Source organism: Bacillus rossius, chromosome 1 (assembly GCF_032445375.1).
Source record: "Bacillus rossius redtenbacheri isolate Brsri chromosome 1, Brsri_v3, whole genome shotgun sequence".
In the NCBI taxonomy this organism is placed as follows: domain Eukaryota; kingdom Metazoa; phylum Arthropoda; class Insecta; order Phasmatodea; family Bacillidae; genus Bacillus; species Bacillus rossius.
This window is the reverse complement of record NC_086330.1, coordinates 66,369,453-66,391,963: the sequence shown is the minus strand read 5'-3', so window position 1 is coordinate 66,391,963 and position 22,511 is coordinate 66,369,453. Positions and strand designations below refer to the sequence as shown.

Sequence of the window (22,511 nt, the reverse complement as noted above, 5' to 3'; positions counted from 1 at the left end):
ATCTAACTTCGTTGCACTCTTTCCAATGATGAAATTGTAGGGTCATTTATACATATGATTATGGTAAGATTTAAAAATTTTTTTTAGAGAAATTTAGCCACATACACTTCCGGAAGATTTCCACTTTTTATTACTAAATTAAATTATAAAATTTTTTTTTTAGAATTGGTGACGTATAAAGTGAATATATATATATATATATATATGTGTGTGTATATATAAAGTGTGTATATATGTATATATATATTTGTATATTTCATTGATTGAATTAAATTTATATAATTCTTTAGACATAAGCCAAATTGAGTAGAGTGGACTCATAATGGTTTTTTTATTCAAAAATGTTACCTATACTAATATAAATGTTAAACATATGTACAAGTGAGTAATATAAATTGGTTCCTCGGCGACATGATCCATGGTGAAGTGCGGAAGTACCGGTATGCCAACTTGGATTTATGACGTTACATCCGCCATCTTGGATGACCTTGATCTTGGCCGCCACCATTTATTTCTAGAATTTTCCACCAATTTGGAATTCACCTTTTTTTACAGAACTTTCCACCATCTTGAATTATGTAATTACGTCCACCATACTGAAAATCCTTGATTATTATAAATAAGAAAGTATAATTAAAAGTATTATAAATGTTTTAAACACAAATTTCATATAATTATAATTAAAATCCCACCAACAGCATAAACCCCTAAGTCTTAGGTTCGATCCAGATGATACTTATTTAATATATATGTTAACACTCATTCCTCCATGGGTACTAGCAGCATACTAAACCCCATAACTTTTAACAAGGCATATACGGACACATCACGTATCCCCTAACCCAAAAACTCCCCACGCTGGCTTTATTATTGACTAAACGTCATTTGTTTTTTTTGCACACCCCACACTTAATTCTGTTTGGCTGTCTCCCTAAACACTTTATAAATTGCTACAGTCTCCCCTTTAAATTTATTACTATTATTGGCCGAAACCCCCCTCCCCACTTAAAGATTGATATTGGTCGTTTATTCGCTGCCCCTTAGCCACTACTTGTTTCTTATTGGCTGTCCCTCCTTATTTATTACATTAACTAAATTCTTATTAGCATTTTGCCACTTTTTTATTTGTCAAAGCTATATTTTATCTGTTTTCTTCTTGCTTAGAGGTATGCTCCGATTGTATAGTATGTCCATAAAAGAATGTCCCAGATATATAGTGTTGGTAAAGGTCACAATTAAAGAGTAACTCACATAGTTGTAGATAAGCGCGTGCGCGAATACTGCTTTGTTTATTCTCGCTTGCCGCTCGAAAGAATGGTTCTTTTTTTCAATTAGTATAGGGTAAACCTGTTAATTTTATCTGGCAATATGATAGAGCCAATCCCCATTGGAATCTCTTTGTACGAGAGTGTTTGAACTTCAAAGTACTTGATCTTTGGATTGGTCGCAATGGTCGAGACGACCGAGCACTTTTACCCTGGTATCCACATTCATCTTACATAACGTCATGCGCTATTTTTTTTTCTTTTGGAGCTATATAAAAGATCGTGTCTACGTTCTGCCCCTACCTAATGATTAGCCAGGCTATTACTTTCATTACTCTAAAAGTGTTAACCAAAGTGTGGGGAAAATGGGACCTTAGGTTGGTTGTATGTCTTGTAACTAAATGAGCACATATTGAACACTTGTAAAAAGAAATAAAAAAAATTGTTTAGTTTGCCTTCAAATTGATGTATGCTTTGTTGTCAATAGTCTAAATAAAACTTATAATGCACCATTGAGACTGGGATATAATTTAATGGACATCCTGTAGTTCGCTTACTCCACTTCACCTGTATTGGGCACAGAAATAACAGGTTGTAGGTACCCGGCCTTCGGAAGTCCTACTTCAGCGAATCAGCAGCTGGTTAAATTAGCACCGGCGGGCGAGCTGGGGCAGTTCATTAATTCCGAACCATCGCAACGCTCGAGTCGAGGCTGATTCCCTTCTGGGTCTGAGCCAGAGCCCGCGCTGTCTGCCGTCTGGGCGCGCGTCAGCCGAGCAGTCGCATCGATTATCGGTTACCGCCCAGCCTTCCTCCCACGTTGGGGTAAGTCACCGGGCTGCTCCTACAGGACGAACCCCCAATTCCTGTTAAGGCCCCTCATCACCCACCGTGTTCGGTCGTACCGATTACAACGCAATGGTCCCGCACAATCACCGGGTTTGATACTTTGGGTGGGTTTTATACCTTCTCCTGGTTTAACCAGCTCATTTTCGGTGTGTATCTGTAAACTTTGAGGTTAACTGTACGGATGATTTTTCCTGTCCTAACTAAAAAAAAAACTCTCCAAGTGCGTCTCAGTCCGAAGCTTATATGTCTTATCAAGCAGGGTTTTAGCAATGCAGGATGGGAAGCACACACCTTGTGCTAGGATGGGATTGGCCATCTATGGCAAAAATTGATGCCATGACTAACTCCCCTTCTTGCTTGACACTAAGCTAGTTATTTTGGGTGCCTTTGGGTGAGGAGAGGTGTGTTTGGCTAGGAGTGTGTACCATAAAATATTTCTGGCACACATACTGAGTACGATAATTTCTACTTGAATAGTCGCCAATGTTCCATAAATACCACCTTAGAATACCATAACCCTGGTACTGTAAACCGTAAGTATTGGGCGTGCTGGAAAATCCAGGTCATAATCATGTGCTCCCTCTGGGCTCATTCATGCGGGGTGTGAAGGTCATTGATTATGCAAGCAGGTGGTTGGTTACAAGAAACAGTGCTGTCTAGGAAGAAGAGTTAATATGGTCTAAGAATTCTACTAAGCAAAGGGCGGGAACTTGGACAGTACTGACCCCATTTGTTTTGGGCATTACTGTATATTTGGAGGGGCAGGGGGGTGCCCATCATTATTTCCCACCTGGCTGCCAGCCAACCTATGACTGTATGGCGTGGCAGGCTTAGGCATGGTAGAAAGTGTTATTTTATGAGAACAGAAGGAGGTTTTCTGGCATAAAAATCATTGCTGGCATATAAACCCGATAGCACACATTGCTGTATGACACATTATTGAAATAATTATCTTGGTTTTTGCCTGAACCTTACTCTGTGAATGGCTAGCTCCCCGGACTTACGAGGCATAAAGTGTCCTTTGCGGAACACTCTATGGTGGTGATTTTGGTCTGCAATGAGTCCTTGGATCTAGTGGTGTGTAGTTACCTCTCCAGTCAGAATCATGTAGTTTTCTAAGTATGGGAGCCCAACCATGAGGAAGTGTACCTTGTCTCCTCCAAAATCTAGTTCGCTGATGACGCTCGTTATTATCTTGTGTGCTGGGAGTGAATGTTGCGAGAAATCGGTCACAAGAAGGTTGTCTTCTTTGCCAATGTTAATGCCAAATCAGAGTTTTGGCATTCATCCATAACAGATGCTAAGGGTAAGGAGGTAGACAAGTAATTGCTGGTCTACGGACTCTGTGAGTGGAATCAATCATCAGGGAGTTTGCCTACCTTTGTTTCTATGGCACAGGGTGTGAATCTCTCCTGGATGTGAAACTATGAACCATTAATGGAAATGGATTGGTGTTAGACTGTATTGTCACGGAACAGTCTTCGAGTTACAACAGACTTACACAGTTTTCAGTTAGCATTTTGAGGCTGAGAGATCCTGAAATTGCAGTGGTCCTGAGAACCTGTTACATCCACAATGGAATGATTGGAGGGTCTTTGATAAGAATCTTCAACCTACTCTAATGGAGTACCAGCATCTACTCTGTCTGACTCCATAGTAGTGAGAGCACATGCAATTACAGAAGTAATTCAAACAACATCTTAATCTGTGCGCAAGAAGCAGAAACATGGCTGGGGAGGCAATTCCTGGTGAATGGACGAAATGGATGCTGCTCATACCCGGCTGAGGGTCGATATAGAATGTCCTTTTTGCAAAGTACTGACCAAGTGGAGGGGGCTTTGTGGTATCGGGCGCACTGACGAGAGTATCACTAGAGGATCCGAGAAGTCTGGCATGAGTCATGGAAATGTCTTGTGGAAAATGAAAGTTACAGGGATTCTTGGGGTATTATGTACAGGATCGCTGCCAAGAAGCAGCGGTCGGTAAATAACGTGCATACTCTGAGCTTGGGTATGGGATTCAGTTCTGATATTGTAGAAAGATAAGCTGAACTGTTAAGGGTCATACTCCCTGAAGACACTCTTGTTGGGAGGGACATCAATATGCACAAGAAAATGCGAGAATGCCATATGATGCACATGACATTCAGTCTTTTGAGGGGGGAAGAGCTTATGGATGTGGTATACAAGATGAAGAACAAGAAAGCCCCAGACAATGATAATATCACTGATGAGGTGTTGAATCATGTCTATCCCTGGATTTCAGAACAACTATTGCAAATATGCAATAAAGCCCTATGTTAGTGCTGCTTTCCAAAGAAATGAAAAGAAGGAATTGTGAGAACACTTAATAAAGGAGAATACCCAACTAAAGTTAAGTCATATTGGCCACTAACTCTCCTCCCGGTCCTGTGTAAGGCTGTTGAGAATTCGTTCAACACTCGATTCTCTAGACACCTTTAAGAAAATAGGGGATTACATGTCCATCAGTACAGCTTTTGGTGCAAATTAGAACTGAAACCCCTGCATAATCTCAGCAGAATGTAGGGGGGATGAATTCATGAGAAATACCTGGTGGGGATATATTTGGATATCACCAGTGCAATTAATAATGCCTGGTGGATGGGGATTCTCAGCCGATTGTGCGAACTGGAGTGTCCTCAGAACCTCTATTTCCTAGCGATGGATAACCTTTGTGACCGCAGACGTCTATGGATCTGCGGTTTGCGAAAGTTGAGAAGACCTTATCCATGATCTGACCCAAGGATTGGTTTGCAATACCTTGCTTGGGAAAATCCTCTTCGGAGGATTTCTCTTGTCTCGGCTGCCTGATATGGGCGAGATCCTTGGGTATGCTGATGATGGTTTGATCCTTGTTCTAGGCAACTCGTGTGCTGACCTTCAGTGATGCTGCGAGCTTGTTTTCACAGCATATTACCTTATGGGCTGCATCGATAAAGTTAGGGTTCTCGTCTAACATGTCCTGATGTAGTATGCTGAAGGGCCACTTTAAATGAGTTTGGGTTTACTTTCCATGAGTGGTCCTACAATAAGAGTACCTGAAATTTGTAATCAGCTTCAAGTTCATGGGAATCATATTCGATGACCAGCTCTTTTTCTTCGCAATCTAGAGTATGTGTCTCGGGAAGCTGTGGAGTTGTTCTATCTGCTTCGTGGTTTGTCCTCGACCAACCACGGACTATCCACTAAAATATTGTTGTGCCTGTAAAGAAGTGTGTTCACTCTGGTCCTGACCCACAGTGAGGTTGCATGGTACCATCCATCTGGGTTTATGCATGAGGTGGAAACCACAGTCGGTGCAGTATGCAGTGCTTCTAGTGGTGACCAAAGTTTATCGCTCAGTATCATATTATGCTCTACAAGTATTCACTGGGGTGAGCCCGTTGGATCGGCTGGTGTCTGAGAGGGGCAGTCTTGCCACTATCAAAACTACTGGAAACCTCAGGCCAGCAGACCAAGTAATGCAGGGGGAGCTAACCCTGGAGGAGTGGCAGCGCAGCTGGGGTACCTCCGAAAAGGGCAGGGACACTTGCCCAGTGTTTCTTAGTGTTAAATATGTGCTTCAATACAAGCACATAAAGGTGATATATGCTACAGTTCAGTTACTCTCAGAACATAGGAACTTTAAAGCCAAACTCCACTTTTTTGCTTGGTAGGGAATATTGATTTTGTGTATTGTCACTTATTGTATTGAAGCCAATGAAAACAATTCTGAAAAGTATCTTATTGAATCGTGTGTTATCAACGGAGAAAGTAAACTGTGGCAACACCCAGTGAACACTTAAATCCACCAGATTATGCTTATGTTTGTGTAATTTAATCTAGAACACAAACGTAACATCAATTTTAGCAGTCATTTATTATTAATCACATTGAGATCATGGTCTGAAGTGTGCTAAACCTGGTTAATGTGCAGGTTAATAGATTGATAAAACCTAACATGATGGTGATGACAAACCTTTAATAATGGAGTTTCTATTTTCGACATCGAAGTTATTAGAGATGGATGTGGAGTTATAACTGGGAAATGCCACTGGTTCAAGTCAGCATCTGACCCCACCAGGTATCGAACCAAGATTACCTTTGTGAGAGACATGACATGTGATCTGAATAATTTAACCACGTTGTGCCTTGTAGTATGGATGTTATTAACCTTGACTATTTTGATTATATTTGTTGCTTACTAAATACATGAGTGTTATCCCTGTTTTTGCTAAATAACATATACAAATTTGTAACATTAAATCCTGATTTATATCGCAGTATTCAGATAAATGTTTTTTTCTCATTATAAAGTAATAATACCGAGTATGTGTTCAGTGCTTATATTTTAATAACTATCCTATATACAATTTTCGATGTTTTTCTAGCAGTTACTTTATTGAGGTGAGTTGGCTTGTTCATGCTAGCTGCAACAGAAGACTGATACCCTGAAGATGGTAATCGCGATGTCGACCGAAACGTTGGCTAAATTTCTGTCTTTGACGCAGCTTTAACCCACAAGGCAAACAAAATTACACAATTAGTGAGCATCCTTACTTCTGTGTTTAATGTTTTGATAGTTTTCATTTATGAATGATCAGCTATAGCGCGAAATGGCGAGAGTTATTTCATTTGTTTATTATTTTTTATTTTTTTCTAGCGTGTGCGACTTTTCCTTTGTTGGATGTTTGACCTTCCTCGCTCATCGTCGGTTTCTTCTCCGCCTTCTCCGACCCTTCCTCCGGAGAAGGGAGCTCAGTGGAGGAAAAGAGAGAGAGGCCGGGCCGTGCCCTCCTTCCTAAACGACCCGGCGGAACTTGTAACAATGTAACTCTCGCTCCCGAGAGTTATGTCCCCGGGTCGTGGTCCCCGCGCCGAGACAAACTCCTCCGGGAAGTGAAAAGTGCGAGGAAGCACTTGGGCCGCCGAGTGGCGGAGGCGGGTCCCTCCTCGAGGCCGCGCCGATTGTAAAAGCGTTCTCCATCCTCATTGCAGAGAAGCCGCGGTCTCACGCGACCATTCACTCTCGTACCCATTCGACACACACACACAAACATAATGACAATTTAAATGCAATATATGATTTGATGGTTTAAAATACTTGTACACTTGTTTTGTATTGTAAACCATCTGTAATTTATGTTACAACTTGTACACGATAAAAAAAATAGTTTTTGAATACATTCAACCACAACCATTCAAGCATTTTTCAACATAAATTATCAACAACGGATTTTTAAGTAAATTTAAACATCCTACTTACAAAAATACCGGCACAGTGACGTTTCTGAAGAAACCATTTTAGTCGCAAATTGAAATTATCTTTATTTGGAAAAGTTTTTACAGGTAAAAGTACAATTTAGTTTAAGTTTTCTTTAAAGTTAGGAAAGGTAACAAGAGTATAAAAGGACAAACAATGTAATTTATAAATTATGATATTTGGGCATGGATTCCGCTATAGTGTTTCCGGAAGCTAGTGAAATGTTTTACCAATACGCTTAATTTCTTGTTAACCTTTACTGAGGCCACTTTTTAAAGCTGCTAATTAATGAGTTATGATTTTTTTCGAAATTATTATAATGATACGTCTACTTTGGCCTGAATTTTAACATGTTAAATCGTTGCCTTCTTAGTACAAAAAATTTCCATTGTTTTAATTTTCAAGCTGTAAGTTTATTCACGTTATCTATGATAATGTTACTATCCTTCCCCACGCCATCTCACCACATTTTGTTCGTTCATTTTCAGTGGCGATGACTAAGAAGACGTACGTGTGTATGTAATTTTATTACTTTGGTTTGTATACATGTGAAGCGTCGACGTGTTTTGAAGGGAACTATTTCAATTATTCATCAAATACATTTATAAATTGCTTGTAATGTATTTTATTATCCTGTAGAACACTTTAATAAATAATTTTTTTAATTAAAGAAGTTGTAATTTTAAAAAAAATAGTGGAAACATTCTAGATAATGTTTTATCACAGCTAAATTAATTCATTGTGTTATCTTGAACAGAGACTAACAAAATACGTGTTCTTATTTAGTGTAAGTCTCAATTGCAAATGTTTCTACACTTTCGTTGGAGTACACTTGCTTTGACACTGACGTAAAGCCAACCATGAAAACTTAAATTTCATGTAACTAAATCATATGCGACAAGGAGAGAAAGTGGAATGTGGCAACAACCAATGAATACCATAAACTGACTAGATCACGCAAACGTTTTTTTTATTCTAACCTGGTTCCAAAAAATAACACAAAGAAAATATATGTAACATTTTCCTGAAAGAACTGATTCATTCGGAATTTCTCGACGCTGCTACACAGGAAATAATTTTCTGTACTTTAACAAAATATTTACTTGGAAGACAGTTGCCAATATATACTTTAATAACTACTGCAAAAATATATATTGTAACTTTGTGTAACAAATGTCTGTTGTTATATTCGCATATATGAAATATGTTTACGAAATAATAATATTTAATATTTTATTAAACCATGGAAAAATAATCAAACAATAAACCATTTGATTTTAATTAGTTTTATAATGCTTATTAATGAGCGCAGTTAATACTGGAATGCTATTCAGAGAACAGCTTACAAATAAATTTAACTATTAGAGATACTGGGACAACACAAAGGATAAATGTCGGGTATTACTGCGAACACTTTTTTTGTAGTGTTACAGTTATATTCATATGAAATTTACAAATTTACAAATATCTGTAATTTTGCAATAATATTTATGTTCCATTTATAATAAATAAAAACTTTACATTGTAGTTTGTGCAGATAAACAATCCAACCTAACGTACGATTACTGTACTTTCGCCCTGGAGAATAACGGACACTAGGGAGTGGAAAGGTTGGTGTAAGTAGAGAATGAGGGTCAGAACTTCATACATAATACAAAGTTGTTTATAGGCGCTGGGAAAGAGCGTTCCTGTGTGTTTGGAGTTCCTGTGTTACTCTTCCTTAGGGGCACACTTACTCGACCAAACAAAACAACGCTCAGAGATTCAGAAGAAAACTTATTGATTTTATAATTTCTCACGATATTTTGACAGTCTTTATTTACGAAGATTATTAAAGTATGTAAGAAAGACTGAATGAGTGATGAGTGTATGACTGAATGATTGTATGAGTTTGGCCTCTAAAATATAATTTAATAAAATAAATATCAGAAACTAATGTAACCTAATATTGAAACTGTTCAAGGCAAAATGTCTGAAAAATTAGATAAAATATAGAAAATAAAGTATTGTAAACTGATATTTTCTTTTTTGAGAACATAAATATATCGTTTTTAAATATTTTCTGTTTGTTTCTATTTTTGTCTGTTTTTCTATTTGCCTGTTTATATTTTGTCTTTTGTCTGTTATATGTTTGATTGCAAAAACTATTTGTTAGATATTGATAAAATATTTAATTAAATGTCTTTGGCTAAATTAAAAACATGGAAATGCATAATTACTGAATTCCACGCCAAAGGGTATGAAAAGCTATAAAATAGGTTTTATAAGATAATTAAATATAGTTTTGAATATTTTCAAGATTAAGAAATTATATTAGTTACCAACAATTTACATACTAAAACTTCCAACTACAATTTTTTATTTTGTTAAATTAAACCCTGACGTTCTCCATGAAAAATTCTTTGATGTGCCTTTGTCGGAATTTATTGACGTTAGACATATATATATATATATATATATATATATATATTTATACACTTTCGCTCTTGGGAGCTACGGCCCCTAGCCGCCACGTGGGCGTTGTATATCTAAGATATTACATAATTGGTTACGATAAAACTTAATTGGAACACATTTTCATATTTCATGGAAAGGTCTGCTTAGTTTTAATACTTGAAGTGTTATTTAACGTTGGGTGTGAGCACTAATACACCTTCCTTAAAAATTAATCCTAATCTTCAAGCTTGTATTGTTTAGGACATGGCTTTAAACTTCATAGAAGGTTAAAAATGTGTGTAAAAATGTAATGGGATGCAAATTGTTGAAAATTATGAAGTCCTTAGCTTAAATAAATTATTTTATGTAGTTGTGGTAGAGTAAACTGTAACCTGAATCCAAGCACGTTTTCAGTATCAACGTAGGTATCATAGATAAATGCATGCGTTATGTGTAAGACGTGGCAAATGCTGTACAGAACGTACAGCTTGTATAACAACAGGAAGTCTACAGTTCACAAAGATGAAAGTCACATACGGACAGTTCCGAGTTGAAGTTTGCCAATCGCTTGTGAAAAAAAAATTCACTTTGCAAGGCTCTATATATTTTACGGTCAAAGAGTATTTTAAAAAACGCTAACCTTAACTAACCAACCTTTCATTTTAGTTACCATAACCTTACCTAACCTTACCTACCCTCACAAAAAATAAAAATATATAAATAACTGTTATTTATGACACTAATCCAAACTAACCTAGCCTTTTACTTCGGTGAAATACGGAAATTTCATTTTTATAGTTGGGGGTTTAATCCCTGTGAACTGTAAAAAGTATTGTAGAGTTAATAAAGGAAACTCAAGTCTGTTAACATAGAAGTACAACACGCGCAACTACAGCACCCCTAGCGGCGCGAGCTTTAAGCATACGAGTTAAATTCTAATTTCTGTACATTTGAATAGGTGACTTAGACATGGATTTTCCCTAATTACTGGAATTTTTTTCTTTTACACAAAATAATGCTATTATGTATTTTTCATACTACTACAAATATCTGAAAAAATATATTAATGCTTCACATTTTCATAAACGCTTAACATTCTTAGTCAACAAAATTGACTAAATTTTACATATTCTACCCATATAACTGATGGATACAGGCAATTCAACTTTTTATAATATAGTACAATATTTAGAATAAATATGTTGGTAATTTCCTAGAGTAGACGCTCTTCTGTAAAAAAATGTAAATAGTATTTTTTATAGTACGCCTAGTTCCGGAAAGTGCTGCTAAGAATTTTAAATGTCACTAATAAAACCACATATTCCACACACATCTAATGCATTTGTTTGTAACCTATTTACCAGTGAAATAAAAACTGAAAATTCTTGTTCTAACAAATTGTTTACAAATCAAGGTACAGCTCTTCTCACTAGGATCGGTTAGCATTACTTGTCTCCAGGATTTTCGATGACTTTTCTATATTAACCTACTACAATATTTGCCGTTTGTTCGCTAGACGCAACGAGCTTCACTAAGCGGACGGGTCACGACAAGGAAAGGATAGGAAGTTGACAAACCTATATATAAGATCGTGATTAAAGGATACCCTGCAGTCAAATATTGTAGTAGGTTAATATATGAATGTCGTCGAAAATCCGTCAGACGAATGATGCCAAACGATCCTTGTGGTATGAGCTGCACCTAGTGATGTAAACAATATTGTTAGTACGAGATTTTTGGGTTTCTATTTTACTTTAATTGCTATTTAATGCGTAAATGTAAATTTGTAGTTAACTGGTTAAAAAATTGGATAGAAAAACAAATCGAAGCTTTATAAAGGCTAAAATTCTATAAATTGGTGTGCTGTCGTTATTTCTTTGTTTTTAAAACTAAGGGATTTTAAGATTGATGTTATTAACAGCAAATTGTGGTGGTATACATATTTTAAAAGCAAACTAACATATTTTTAATTAGAATTCCATTGTCTAAATGGACCAATCGCATGACAACGTAAGGGGTAAGGCCCTTAAAGGTTTTGAGTATTCTGATGTGAAAGTGATAGGTATTCTAGAGTGAAATCTATTGCATGGAAAAAATCTTAAAATGGTTTATTTTACAACTATATTTCTTTGATAAGCCCAAAAAACTAATCTTAAAAAACTATTAAAAAATCTATTTAAATTATTTATAATTTAGTTAACATAACCAAAAGTACTTTTCAAAAGGTTTTGAATTATTTTAAACGAATACCTAAACAACCAACCATTAATTTAATAAAAAATCATATGATTGTTGGTATATCATAATACTTCAATTACAAAATGATCACAGTAGTATTTTAGAACAAAATTTTTTTTATTAATTTTTTTTCTCCGTAAAATTCATGACTTTAGACTACTACCGTTGTAAATTTACGGAGTTTGAATTCATCCTTAATACTTGATCACTAATTCTGCTTCGTTTTGACCACCAAAATGTAAATCATTAAGTGATATTTTTTTTCGGGCACTGCTAAAAGTTACGTTACGTTACGCGAGACATGCAACGGGATGCAAATTGTTTTTATTTTTAAGTGTGCAAAATTTCCAACGTTTTCAGTCATAACTTGTAAAATTAACCTTTATCCGAATCTATGCCTTGAGTTAGAAATTGATCTATTCGCGCTTTCAGCCGCAACGTAAACATCATAGAAAAACGCCTGTTAGATTAGTATGAAATGGAATACTAAACATACAGCTTAAATCGTTGAGGACGCTACAATACTCAAAACCTTTACGCAGCAAACAATATATAGCTCACAGTAAAGAGCAAGTTATTTCTTTGTTCACGTGTTATTGCAGTTTATGGCCATGGCTTACAAATAAACAAACATTGGTCCGTTCGTGTTGTCATATCTAAAACAATGCTATGATGACTGGCTTGGTAGATTTTTGATAGTTTTAAATTAATTTTATATTTTCGGGGGGGGGGGGGGTGGAGTACAAAATTTCAAATCTCAACTTTTCGAAATATTCGCGTCGGTTACGGGACGAGATGTGCCTCCTGTAAAATTTTCAAATTTTTAGATCGACTGGAAGTGGGTTAGAATTTGTATAGATGCGTGAGTCATTCAGTGAATCGCACAAGGGACTGTATTTGGATTATTAAAAGTCGTACCTATACAAATGAGCAATAGAGATAAGGTTTTGTGAGGTTTTGGAGCCTGATATATTGGAAGTGAATTCACGGCCGCCATCTTGTATTACTTTGGCCTTAATATATGATAACCGCCACCGAAATATTACCCGAACATTTTCTCATAAATCACAAAAATACTTTATTAAAAAATTTGAAGAATAAATAAAACTTATTTATATAACAAACACATTTAATTCATTGAGTTCGGGCTCTCCGTTTTGATCCCGGAAAGTTCAATATAGTAAAATAATATATTTTTTTACCAAAAATAAACAAAAATATTAAAATAAAGAAACACTCCATATCCTTTTAAGGTGTTGAGTTTGATTACCAATGAATGCCCTTTTAAAATATGACAACATATTCCTCCTCTATGGGAACTGCCAGCAGACTAACCCCCCACTACCACTACCAAGGCTACCACTACTTAGGGTCTACATATTTCGCGAAAATATCTGAACGTTCTTTAGACTGAAAATAGTATATCTGCACCAGAGACCTCTCAACGGCCGGCTGCTGCTAGAGAATACATTGGCTTATTTGTCCAGGCTACGCTATTCAGGATTCGTTTGCTTCTGCACTGAATGATCAAGATAGGTGTACTGACAATAGCCACAAATCTCAAATATATTAGACAAGTCACGAAGCACAGAAATAACATACCCATAAACATTACTCCAACCAGTAAGATGAAAAATATTACGAAAATGTTGTTCACCTTCTTGTTAACATTTTATTTTATCTGAATAAATGGGCTTGTATACATTTATTTTTCTTTTGAAAATTGCCATAAATATTTTTTCCACTATCTTTCTTTGATACTAACGAAAAACAATTATTATATAATTTAATTTCTTGTGCGCGTTTTATATTTACTTTTGTAGACAATAAATTGTAGCACATTTAATGTTATATTTCATGCATAAAATATTTTATATTATTTATTTATATATTGCAAATAACCCAGTGTTGTAGGTCAATTAACAGGTATCATCGTTAGTTTATGAACACTGAGCTAGTTTTGTTTGATCATGAACTCATCTTTAAAAATAGAGTATTTAAAAATATTTAAATACTTGTGAAGTCGTTACCAAAAAAAACCGTGTTTCTCTCCATTGTTTTAAATGGATCCTTGAACAACGATATCAGGAAACGACATATTTAAAAAAATAATTAGTTACAAAAAATAATAAGAACACCCATTTCATTTTAATAGCATACTTCATTTTAAAGTCAGAAAAAAATAATGTTATTTCTAACTGTTGAAAGAAGATTTATTTTAACGAGGTTTAAGGAAAAAACAGACTTTTATAATTTCTGACATTTGTTTTAATAACAATCAGTTGACAGTTCCAACAGTTGAATGTTTGCTAGTACTGGATTGAATGCAAATTAGTTTTCCTCGTCCATTTCAGAACCATATCAACGTGCAGCATATAATACCAAACATAACTAGAGTATATCCCCACACAAAAAAAATATAATTTTAATTTTTTTAAATTTTGTTATATTTAATTTCCGTTACGTTTAAACAAGGCCATAAAAACCAATGGCATTGTAACCGAAGAAAATGTAGCCGATGGCATTATATCCGATGGCCTTGTAGCCGAGGGGATTATAGCCGAGAACAATGTAGCCGAAGGCATTGTACCTGAGGACTTTGTAGCTGAGGGTATTGTTAGTAAAGTACATATAGCTGAGGTAGCCGAGGAAATTAAATCAAGGTAACTTTAACCAAGTCCATTGTAGGCGTAAAGATTGTAACCAAAAAAATTGTAACCAATGGCATATTTTCCGACGTAAATGTAGCCGAGGGCATTGTAGTTGAAGGCATTGTAGCCGGGGGCATTGTATCAAGGACATTGTAGCCGAGGTCATTGCAACCGAGGAAATTTTAACCGAGGGTATTGTTACTAAAGGCCATGCCAACGAGTTCATCTTAGCTCAGGCCAGTGTAGCCAATGACAGTGTAGCTAAGCGCATTGTAGCCGACGCATTGCAGCTAAAGAAATGCATTGAAGCCGAGGACACTGTAGCCGAGGGCATTGTAATCTTGGGAATTGTAATCGATGGATGGTAGCCGACGGCATTTTAACCGACGGCCATGTAACCGAGGGCATTGTAGTCAAGGAAATTTTTAACGATGAAATTGTAGCTGAGGCCATTGTAACCGATGGCATTAAAACAAGGGTTTTGAAAACGTTGGCATTGTAGCTGAGGACATTGCAACCGAGGCATGGTAGCCTAGGGAATCGAAACCGAGGGGCAGATAACCAAGGGCACTGTAGCCGAGGGAATAGTAAACGATGGCAATGTAGCCGAGGGCATTTTAACCAAGGGCATTTCAGTCGAGGGTATTGTGGCTGAGGGCATTGTCATGATGGATTTGTAACTGACACATTGTAGCCGAGGGCATTGTTATAAAGAGATGGTGGCCAACGGCATTTTAACCAACGACCATGTAATTGAGGGCATTGTAATCGACGGAATTGTAAACGAGGGCATTGTAAACAATTGTTTTGTAGCTGAGGTCTGTAGCCGAGGGAATTGTAAACAAGGGCAATGTAATCGAGGGAATTGTAACCATGAGCCCTGGCGTGTCTCCAGGGAGCGAGAAGGTGTTCCGCGCCGAGGTGGCGGCTGGCGGCAGCGCTGTCGCCTCGGAGCTCAACCGCAAGCGGCTCATCCACCGCGCCAAGATGAAGTCCATGCGCATCTCCGTGGTGATCGTGGCCACATTCATCGTGTGGTGGACGCCCTACTACACCATGATGATAGTGCTCATCTTCCTCAGCCCCGACAAGCAGGTGAGCGGAGTAGTATGCAAATGACGGACCGGCGCCAGGCTTCAGGCTGTGGTGGGTGGTGGGATCAATGACCGACCGACCTCTGACGTCATGGCGGCTGTCATGCACTCAAAACTTCCTCAAAATTCTGTAATATGACTCAAATTGACTCAACATTTCTAAAAAATTTCCCGTTTTCGCGGGAAAAATTCCCGTTTTGAGGGAAAAATTCTCGTTTTCTTCAACAAAAATTCAAAAATTATGATTTCGAAAATCTCAAAAGATTTTTGCCTTAGAAAGAACACAAAATCCTAAAAGATGCTTAAGCATCCATGTCTACAGCCTCCGATAAGCCTCTGACATCATCTAGGATTATGTCGTCACCGTTGCATTTTCCGTTACGGCCACCATCTTGAAAATCTTTATTTATTATCTAATTTTAAAGAAAACAATGTTATTTTTTATAAAAATATAATTTATTAACTTTTAATAAAATATTACAAAAACATGTTGCACATAACGTTACGGTCGCAATCTTGGATCCGCCATCTTGGCTGAGGCCATTTTGTTTTCTCGTACATTCCGCCATTTTTAATTATGACATCACCGTTGCAATTTCCGTTATCGTTGCCATCTTGGAAAATCTTTATTATCCGATTTTAATGAACAAAATTTTTAAATTTGTAAAAAATTCAATTAATAAAATATTAATTAATATATTTCAAAAACAAACACCTACGACATGGAGCTCGGTGTCCTCGGTTCTAACCCGGTGAAGGCAAAAAAAAATCATCATCTTGGGAAACCATAATTTAAATGCTAGAAATTTGGAAAAAATAAAAAAAATATATTAATCAAAATATAATACAATACTATCTAAAACTCACTTAGGCCTTGAAGTCCTCGGTTCGAATCCGGTAGGAGCAAAAAAAAATGTCGATGGATCCTTCTTCCATGGAAGCCACCGGCAGACTGACTTCCCACTACTAATTCCAAGGTATATATATCGCCAACTAGTTTGACGTCACGTCCGCCCTCTTGTTTACGTCTGCTGGAGGCCACCATCTGGTTACCCTTTATTAGAGCATGATACCACCATATTAGTTTAATTCTTACCCGCAATAGTGCAGTTATCATTTATTATTACTGTGTCACCCGCCATCTTGTCATTTGTGCGCCATCTTGGCAATTCGTAATAATTAACCTATAAATTTAGGGAAAATTCCAAAATTCACAAAAAAAAATTCCAATCAATATACTGTTTAATTCCATCAGTTCATATACTCGGTTTGTCCCTGGGCGACGCAAAATTTTTTAACTTTACGTAAAATTAATAATTTCAATAAATAATTTTTAAAGTCCTAAAAGAAGCTTAGTTTCCTAGCCGACCAACATCCTATAAGTCGTTATGTCCACCATCTGGGAAATTCATAATAATTGACCTAGAAAATCGGAAAAAATTCCAAAATTCACCGAAAAAATCACTCATTATTTTACATATTGAATCGACGGATTTGATTCTCGGTAAGTGACATGTGTAACTATATATTAAATAAATTTTATATTGGGTTTTCCATTATCTTTCGCGGAGTTTAATAATCATTCACTACAAAAAACCATTAAAAACAATATAACTGTCCGAAGAATTAAATACTTTGTCGATAAGCCTAACATGAAAGTATAGTTTTTCGATACTTATAATAACTTCTAAAACGTTCATGTACAAACCCATACATACTATAGACGAAGCATTTTCGGACCGCGAGACCGGGTCATGAACAATGTCAACATATCAGTAAACCATTCTTTTCCTAACCGCATTACCTTCTTCGACATCAGCCTATTATATACAATTAAACCAACGTAAAATGTTTTATGCTTACAAGAAGACCAAGAAACCCTCAAAAATGATTTATCAAGACAAAGAGGTTTTGGACGAGTACATTCAGAGATACTACAAACTGGAATACCCGCATTTAACAAACGCCACACATTCATGAAAAAACACACTGAACATACAGTACACATAGTACACACAGAACATGGAATGAACACACGGTAGACACAGTAAACACAGGAAACGGAATGAACACACAGTACACACAGGAAACGGAATGAATACACAGTACACACAGGAAACGGAATGAACACACAGTACACCTAGGAAACGGAATGAACACACAGCACACACAGTACACACCGAAAACGGAATGAACACACAGTACACACAGAAAACAGAATAAACACACAGTTCACACAGCAAATGAAATGAACACACGATACATACAGTACACACAGGAAACGGAATGAACATACAGTACACACAGTAGACACAGGAAACGGAATGAACACACAACACACACAGGAAACGGAATGAACGTACAGTACACACCGGAAACGGAATGAATACACAGTACACACAGTAGACAAGGAATAAACACACATACAGTAACGAGAACACAGGCATAGTTAGAAATCAGAATACAATAAATAAAAACATTAAATTTTTGTAATTTAAATTATTTATTTTATTTCTCAACATTATGCAAATGCAGGTAAAACAAGTCATTATTGTATGTAGCCAGCTTCCTTCAGTTCTTTGAGTATGAAGGATATTTCTTTGATGCACGAATAGTTTCCTGCACAAAGCGAACCATGTAGAAGTCTTAGCCGGTTAACCAATATGTTTGGATCTTTCCATGATGTGTAATCAATCTCTTCTACCACCATCTTCCTTGCATGGTCATTATGTCGTCCCAGTGATCATAATAAGCTTTACCAGATTTATTTATTATAACACGACGTTTCCATCGTTTCGGTCTCAGGGCTTCATCACAGCTTTTGATTTTGCCAGCTTTAGGTACTTCAGCACCGTCTTCGATCACGTCACCAGCTTCAGAGTCACTATCGTTATCACCATAGAAGTCAGCATCTTCACCTGAATTACTGTAAGAACTCGAAATCGTTGATGACGTTGGAGCTTCTTTAACGTCTAAAATCTTCCTTTTTAAGTGTCCATCATTATTCCAAAGTATGGAGGATCTATTGAATATGGGCTTCAATGTATTCTTACTTTTCACGGTGTTGATACTTCCATTAGTTTCAGTCTTCCCGAAGCCATCAGCATCCTTCAATTTATGTACTTCGTCACGATCGGGTGAGCTAATATCATCACGCTCACGACAAGGAAAATTATTTACATCAACCAGTACATTCTTCCTTTGTGTAGTGTCTTTATCAATGTCCTCTATGCCGTAAGTAGGCTTGGCTTTACATGTTGTACCATGTTTTTTAATGCTGTCAATTCATGTTAACAACCTGCTACACCGATTACAGTTCAACATTTTGCGTAGTGGGTTTTTAACACAATCATTCTTCTCAAGATGTCTAGCATTCCTTCTCATGACAAAATCCTTGCTACAGTATCTACAGCGGCTTCCTGCCGATTTAGCTGCTTATCGAAGGCTGTAGACATAGATGCTTAAACCACTTTAAGGAATTTGTGCTCTTTCTAAGGCAAAGAGGACTTTGAGGTTATTTAAATCCTAATTTTCGAATTAAAAAAAGTTTTGAGATTTTTTAGAGGAATTTTTTTCCAAAAAAACTGGAAATGTTGGGCAAATTTTGAAGGTCAAAGGTCACGGTAAAGGTCATCCAAGATGGCCACCGTGATGTTTCAATCCAAAATGGCGATCGTCCTCAGGAGCCCCTTTTATATACTACTTATTAACAAATGATTCTAAAACAATTTATAGAACATTAAAGTTAAACTTATTTTAAACTATGTTTCTTTTATCTTTGAGATTTAAAGTTTATTGGTTTATTGGTTTAACGTTTGTTAGGTAGTTTATAATAATAACTCATTTCTGAGAAATTTTTAAAAGTATGTACATTTGTATTTTTTTAATTAAAATAATTTGAAAATTTTCAATTTGTAAAAGGATTGTGTATATATATATATATATATATATATATATATATATATATATATATATATATATATATATAAAGTACAAATTGACCGTTTTACACGACTATTACAATCAATATATTGATTATCTCTTAGTTGTGCCTTACCTGAAAATTACATGTTTCTAACCAAAGTGTTTCTTAACATAAAGTAATATGTATTTATTTAAATTTATTCCTACTATGTATTATATCCGACATGTCCGAAACCACTTTAATTATTGACACCACTTCAGGTATGTAAAACCAAATCTATATTTTTAACAGAAGCCTGTTAACATTTACATTTACTATCTTAAAAACATAGTACACACGTGTGAACTAGCGTGAACGTTGTTTACAGTTCAGCGAGGAGTTGAAGAACGGCATCTTCTTCTTCGGCATGTCCAACAGCCTGGTGAACCCTCTGATATACGGTGCCTTCCACCTGTGGCGGCCCAAGAGGAGGAAGGGAGGCAGCAACAGCATGTACTACTACAGGTGGACGTCCAAGCCAGTCCATGTCTACCGGCTGTGGCCAACCCGCCTTATACCGGGGTAGTTGAACACGTCCGCACCCGCCACGCCAGTCCCGTATACGCGTGTATATTGACATATTGAAAATGAAAGTGTCGTAAAATTAACTTAAATAGACGCGCATAGACTGGCTTAAAATTTGACCAGTGCGCAAAAGCAATCATTAACGTACTAAATTGACCGACAGCCCTGTTAAACTTATTGTGATAGTTAACATATATATAATGAATTACAAGAAATAAAATGACCAGCATTAAGTACGGTTAGAAGGGAAAGCAACCTATAAATCCAATTCGTGATACCATTTCAATAGCTATAATTAAATTTAATGTACGTTGGGGACATTCGCATACAAACACTCTTACACTATACTTAAAAATAAACCAAAGTCCCATAAAGTCTATTACGGAGGAGGGGAAAATGCAAAAACGAAATAGTGACGTCTAAATAGTTCTAGCAGAAATTTCCATCGCCGCACTCTGTTTTAAACACGTTGCCCGCAAGTCAAACCAGCGAAGCCAAAAGTTACAAATCCAGTTCTCGCACTTACTTGTTCTAGAGGCATACCTCTGCAGTCGGTGTGCGCCGGGGTCGGATGTAAACCCCGCTCACCTTGTAGCGCCTGTAGCATCGCGCTACATTGATGACCAGTGCACTAGGCCCACGATATCGCGTTTTCATACACCGCGCCTGGTGTTACTTCGCCGAGGGTGTATGGCATTACCGTCATCTTCAATATTAATCACGTAACGTCGCACTCGTAGCTCATCGCTGAAAAGCCAATTCTCGTCTCTGCCGGATAGTTCCGCGGCCCGCGCTCAACACATACTCCCCTGTCCGAACGTCAAAAACAGCTGACCGGCGCCTCCCCTCTCTCGTCAGGTGACGTCACCCCCCCTCCTGTCCTGCCACCCCTGACTCCGCTGGAACGTTCTGGTTAAATCTAGCGGTTGCCACTACCAAATAAGAATAATAAACGTACAACAAAACAACAAATAAATAATTTACATACACCATTAACTAATATAATACTATAAATAATATTATAAAACAATTTACTCATCTTAAAACAAACTTTACGCACAATAAAAGTTATAATAAAAATCAAGACGACTGAGGCCACCACAAATGGCCTCAACCACCCCGACAAAAAAAAATAAAAAAAAATTATAATAACCCTTTGAGTTATCTAACTATTAGGTCCGCGTAAAGTAAGTAACACTAAAAGCAACACGTAGAAGACGAAGTAAGAAAGACTCAAAAGAGCCGCGAAAGAGAAAAACACAAAACTAAGACACAGAAAGCAAACTCGAAATAGCACCAAACACTAACTATAAAGCGCGACCCATAGCTAAACTTCCCAAAGGTTTTACAAAAAAAGTAAACTAAACTAAAATATTTTAATACTGGATGTAAATTTAACCATTTAAAAAAGTACAGTGACCATTGAACTTTCTTTTCAAACAAATTTTCCACAAATGGCTATAGGTAACTTAGATAAACGTCCAATACATACTAAATTTATTAGAGTCCAAAAATCCAGCTACCTGCCAAAATCACGGCAAACATTACAATATGTAAATATAAAAGACTCGCTAAAACACTTTCAAAAATCACGAAATGTATTCTTACAATCATAAATTAAATATAAATATAGATATGAAAGTATATCAATTTTCTGACTTAATAACATCACAACTCTTTTATATCAATTGGAAACCATTTTCGGGTGAAAAAAGCTCATATTTTTCTCCGCCAACAACTTCTTGGCAACACACAGTCCTCAAGACTTTTAATTATAACCACGTAAAACCTAACTATAAGCATAGCACATTATACCTCCGCCGACCCTTCTCAATCCTGATTGGCTTTGGCCTTAAAACAAAACTTTTCCAGGTGCCCATATTTTCCACAAAATTCACACTTGTATGTATTTTTATTCAATTTTGTACAATTGACTTTGTAATGGCCCTCCTGGCCACATTTAAAACAAATCCTTTTATTACCCCCAGGGCCTTTCGATTTCCCCTGCACCCTTTCTACTTTATCATTCTTACAGTCCCTTGAATCACGCCGGGCTTGCCACACATTTTCCACTTCTATAGCCCAGGTAAACAAATCCCTTACTGTTGTAGGCCTCTGTACAAATGAGCATTCCCTTCTTTTGCTGGCGTACATATTTTCAAGAATTATGTCTATTAATTCTTTATCAGTAAGGCCGGTCCCAAATACTCTATTCATGGATAATATG

General features: G+C 36.6%; 1 protein-coding gene across 3 annotated transcripts in view; it reads left to right on the top strand.

The window, feature by feature from the left end:
- LOC134536959 (gonadotropin-releasing hormone receptor) overlaps positions 1-22,511 on the top strand; it is a 684,534-nt gene that overhangs the window by 629,073 nt on the left and 32,950 nt on the right. The window contains exons 4-5 of one of the 3 annotated variants that reach the window (XM_063377083.1): positions 15,597-15,796; positions 20,088-20,224. In XM_063377083.1, the coding sequence (XP_063233153.1) occupies positions 15,597-15,796; positions 20,088-20,224 (337 nt within the window). Of the gene's footprint in view, positions 1-15,596; positions 15,797-20,087; positions 20,282-22,511 lie in introns of all 3 variants that reach the window. The other 2 variants (XM_063377092.1, XM_063377075.1) reach the window with 2 other exon arrangements.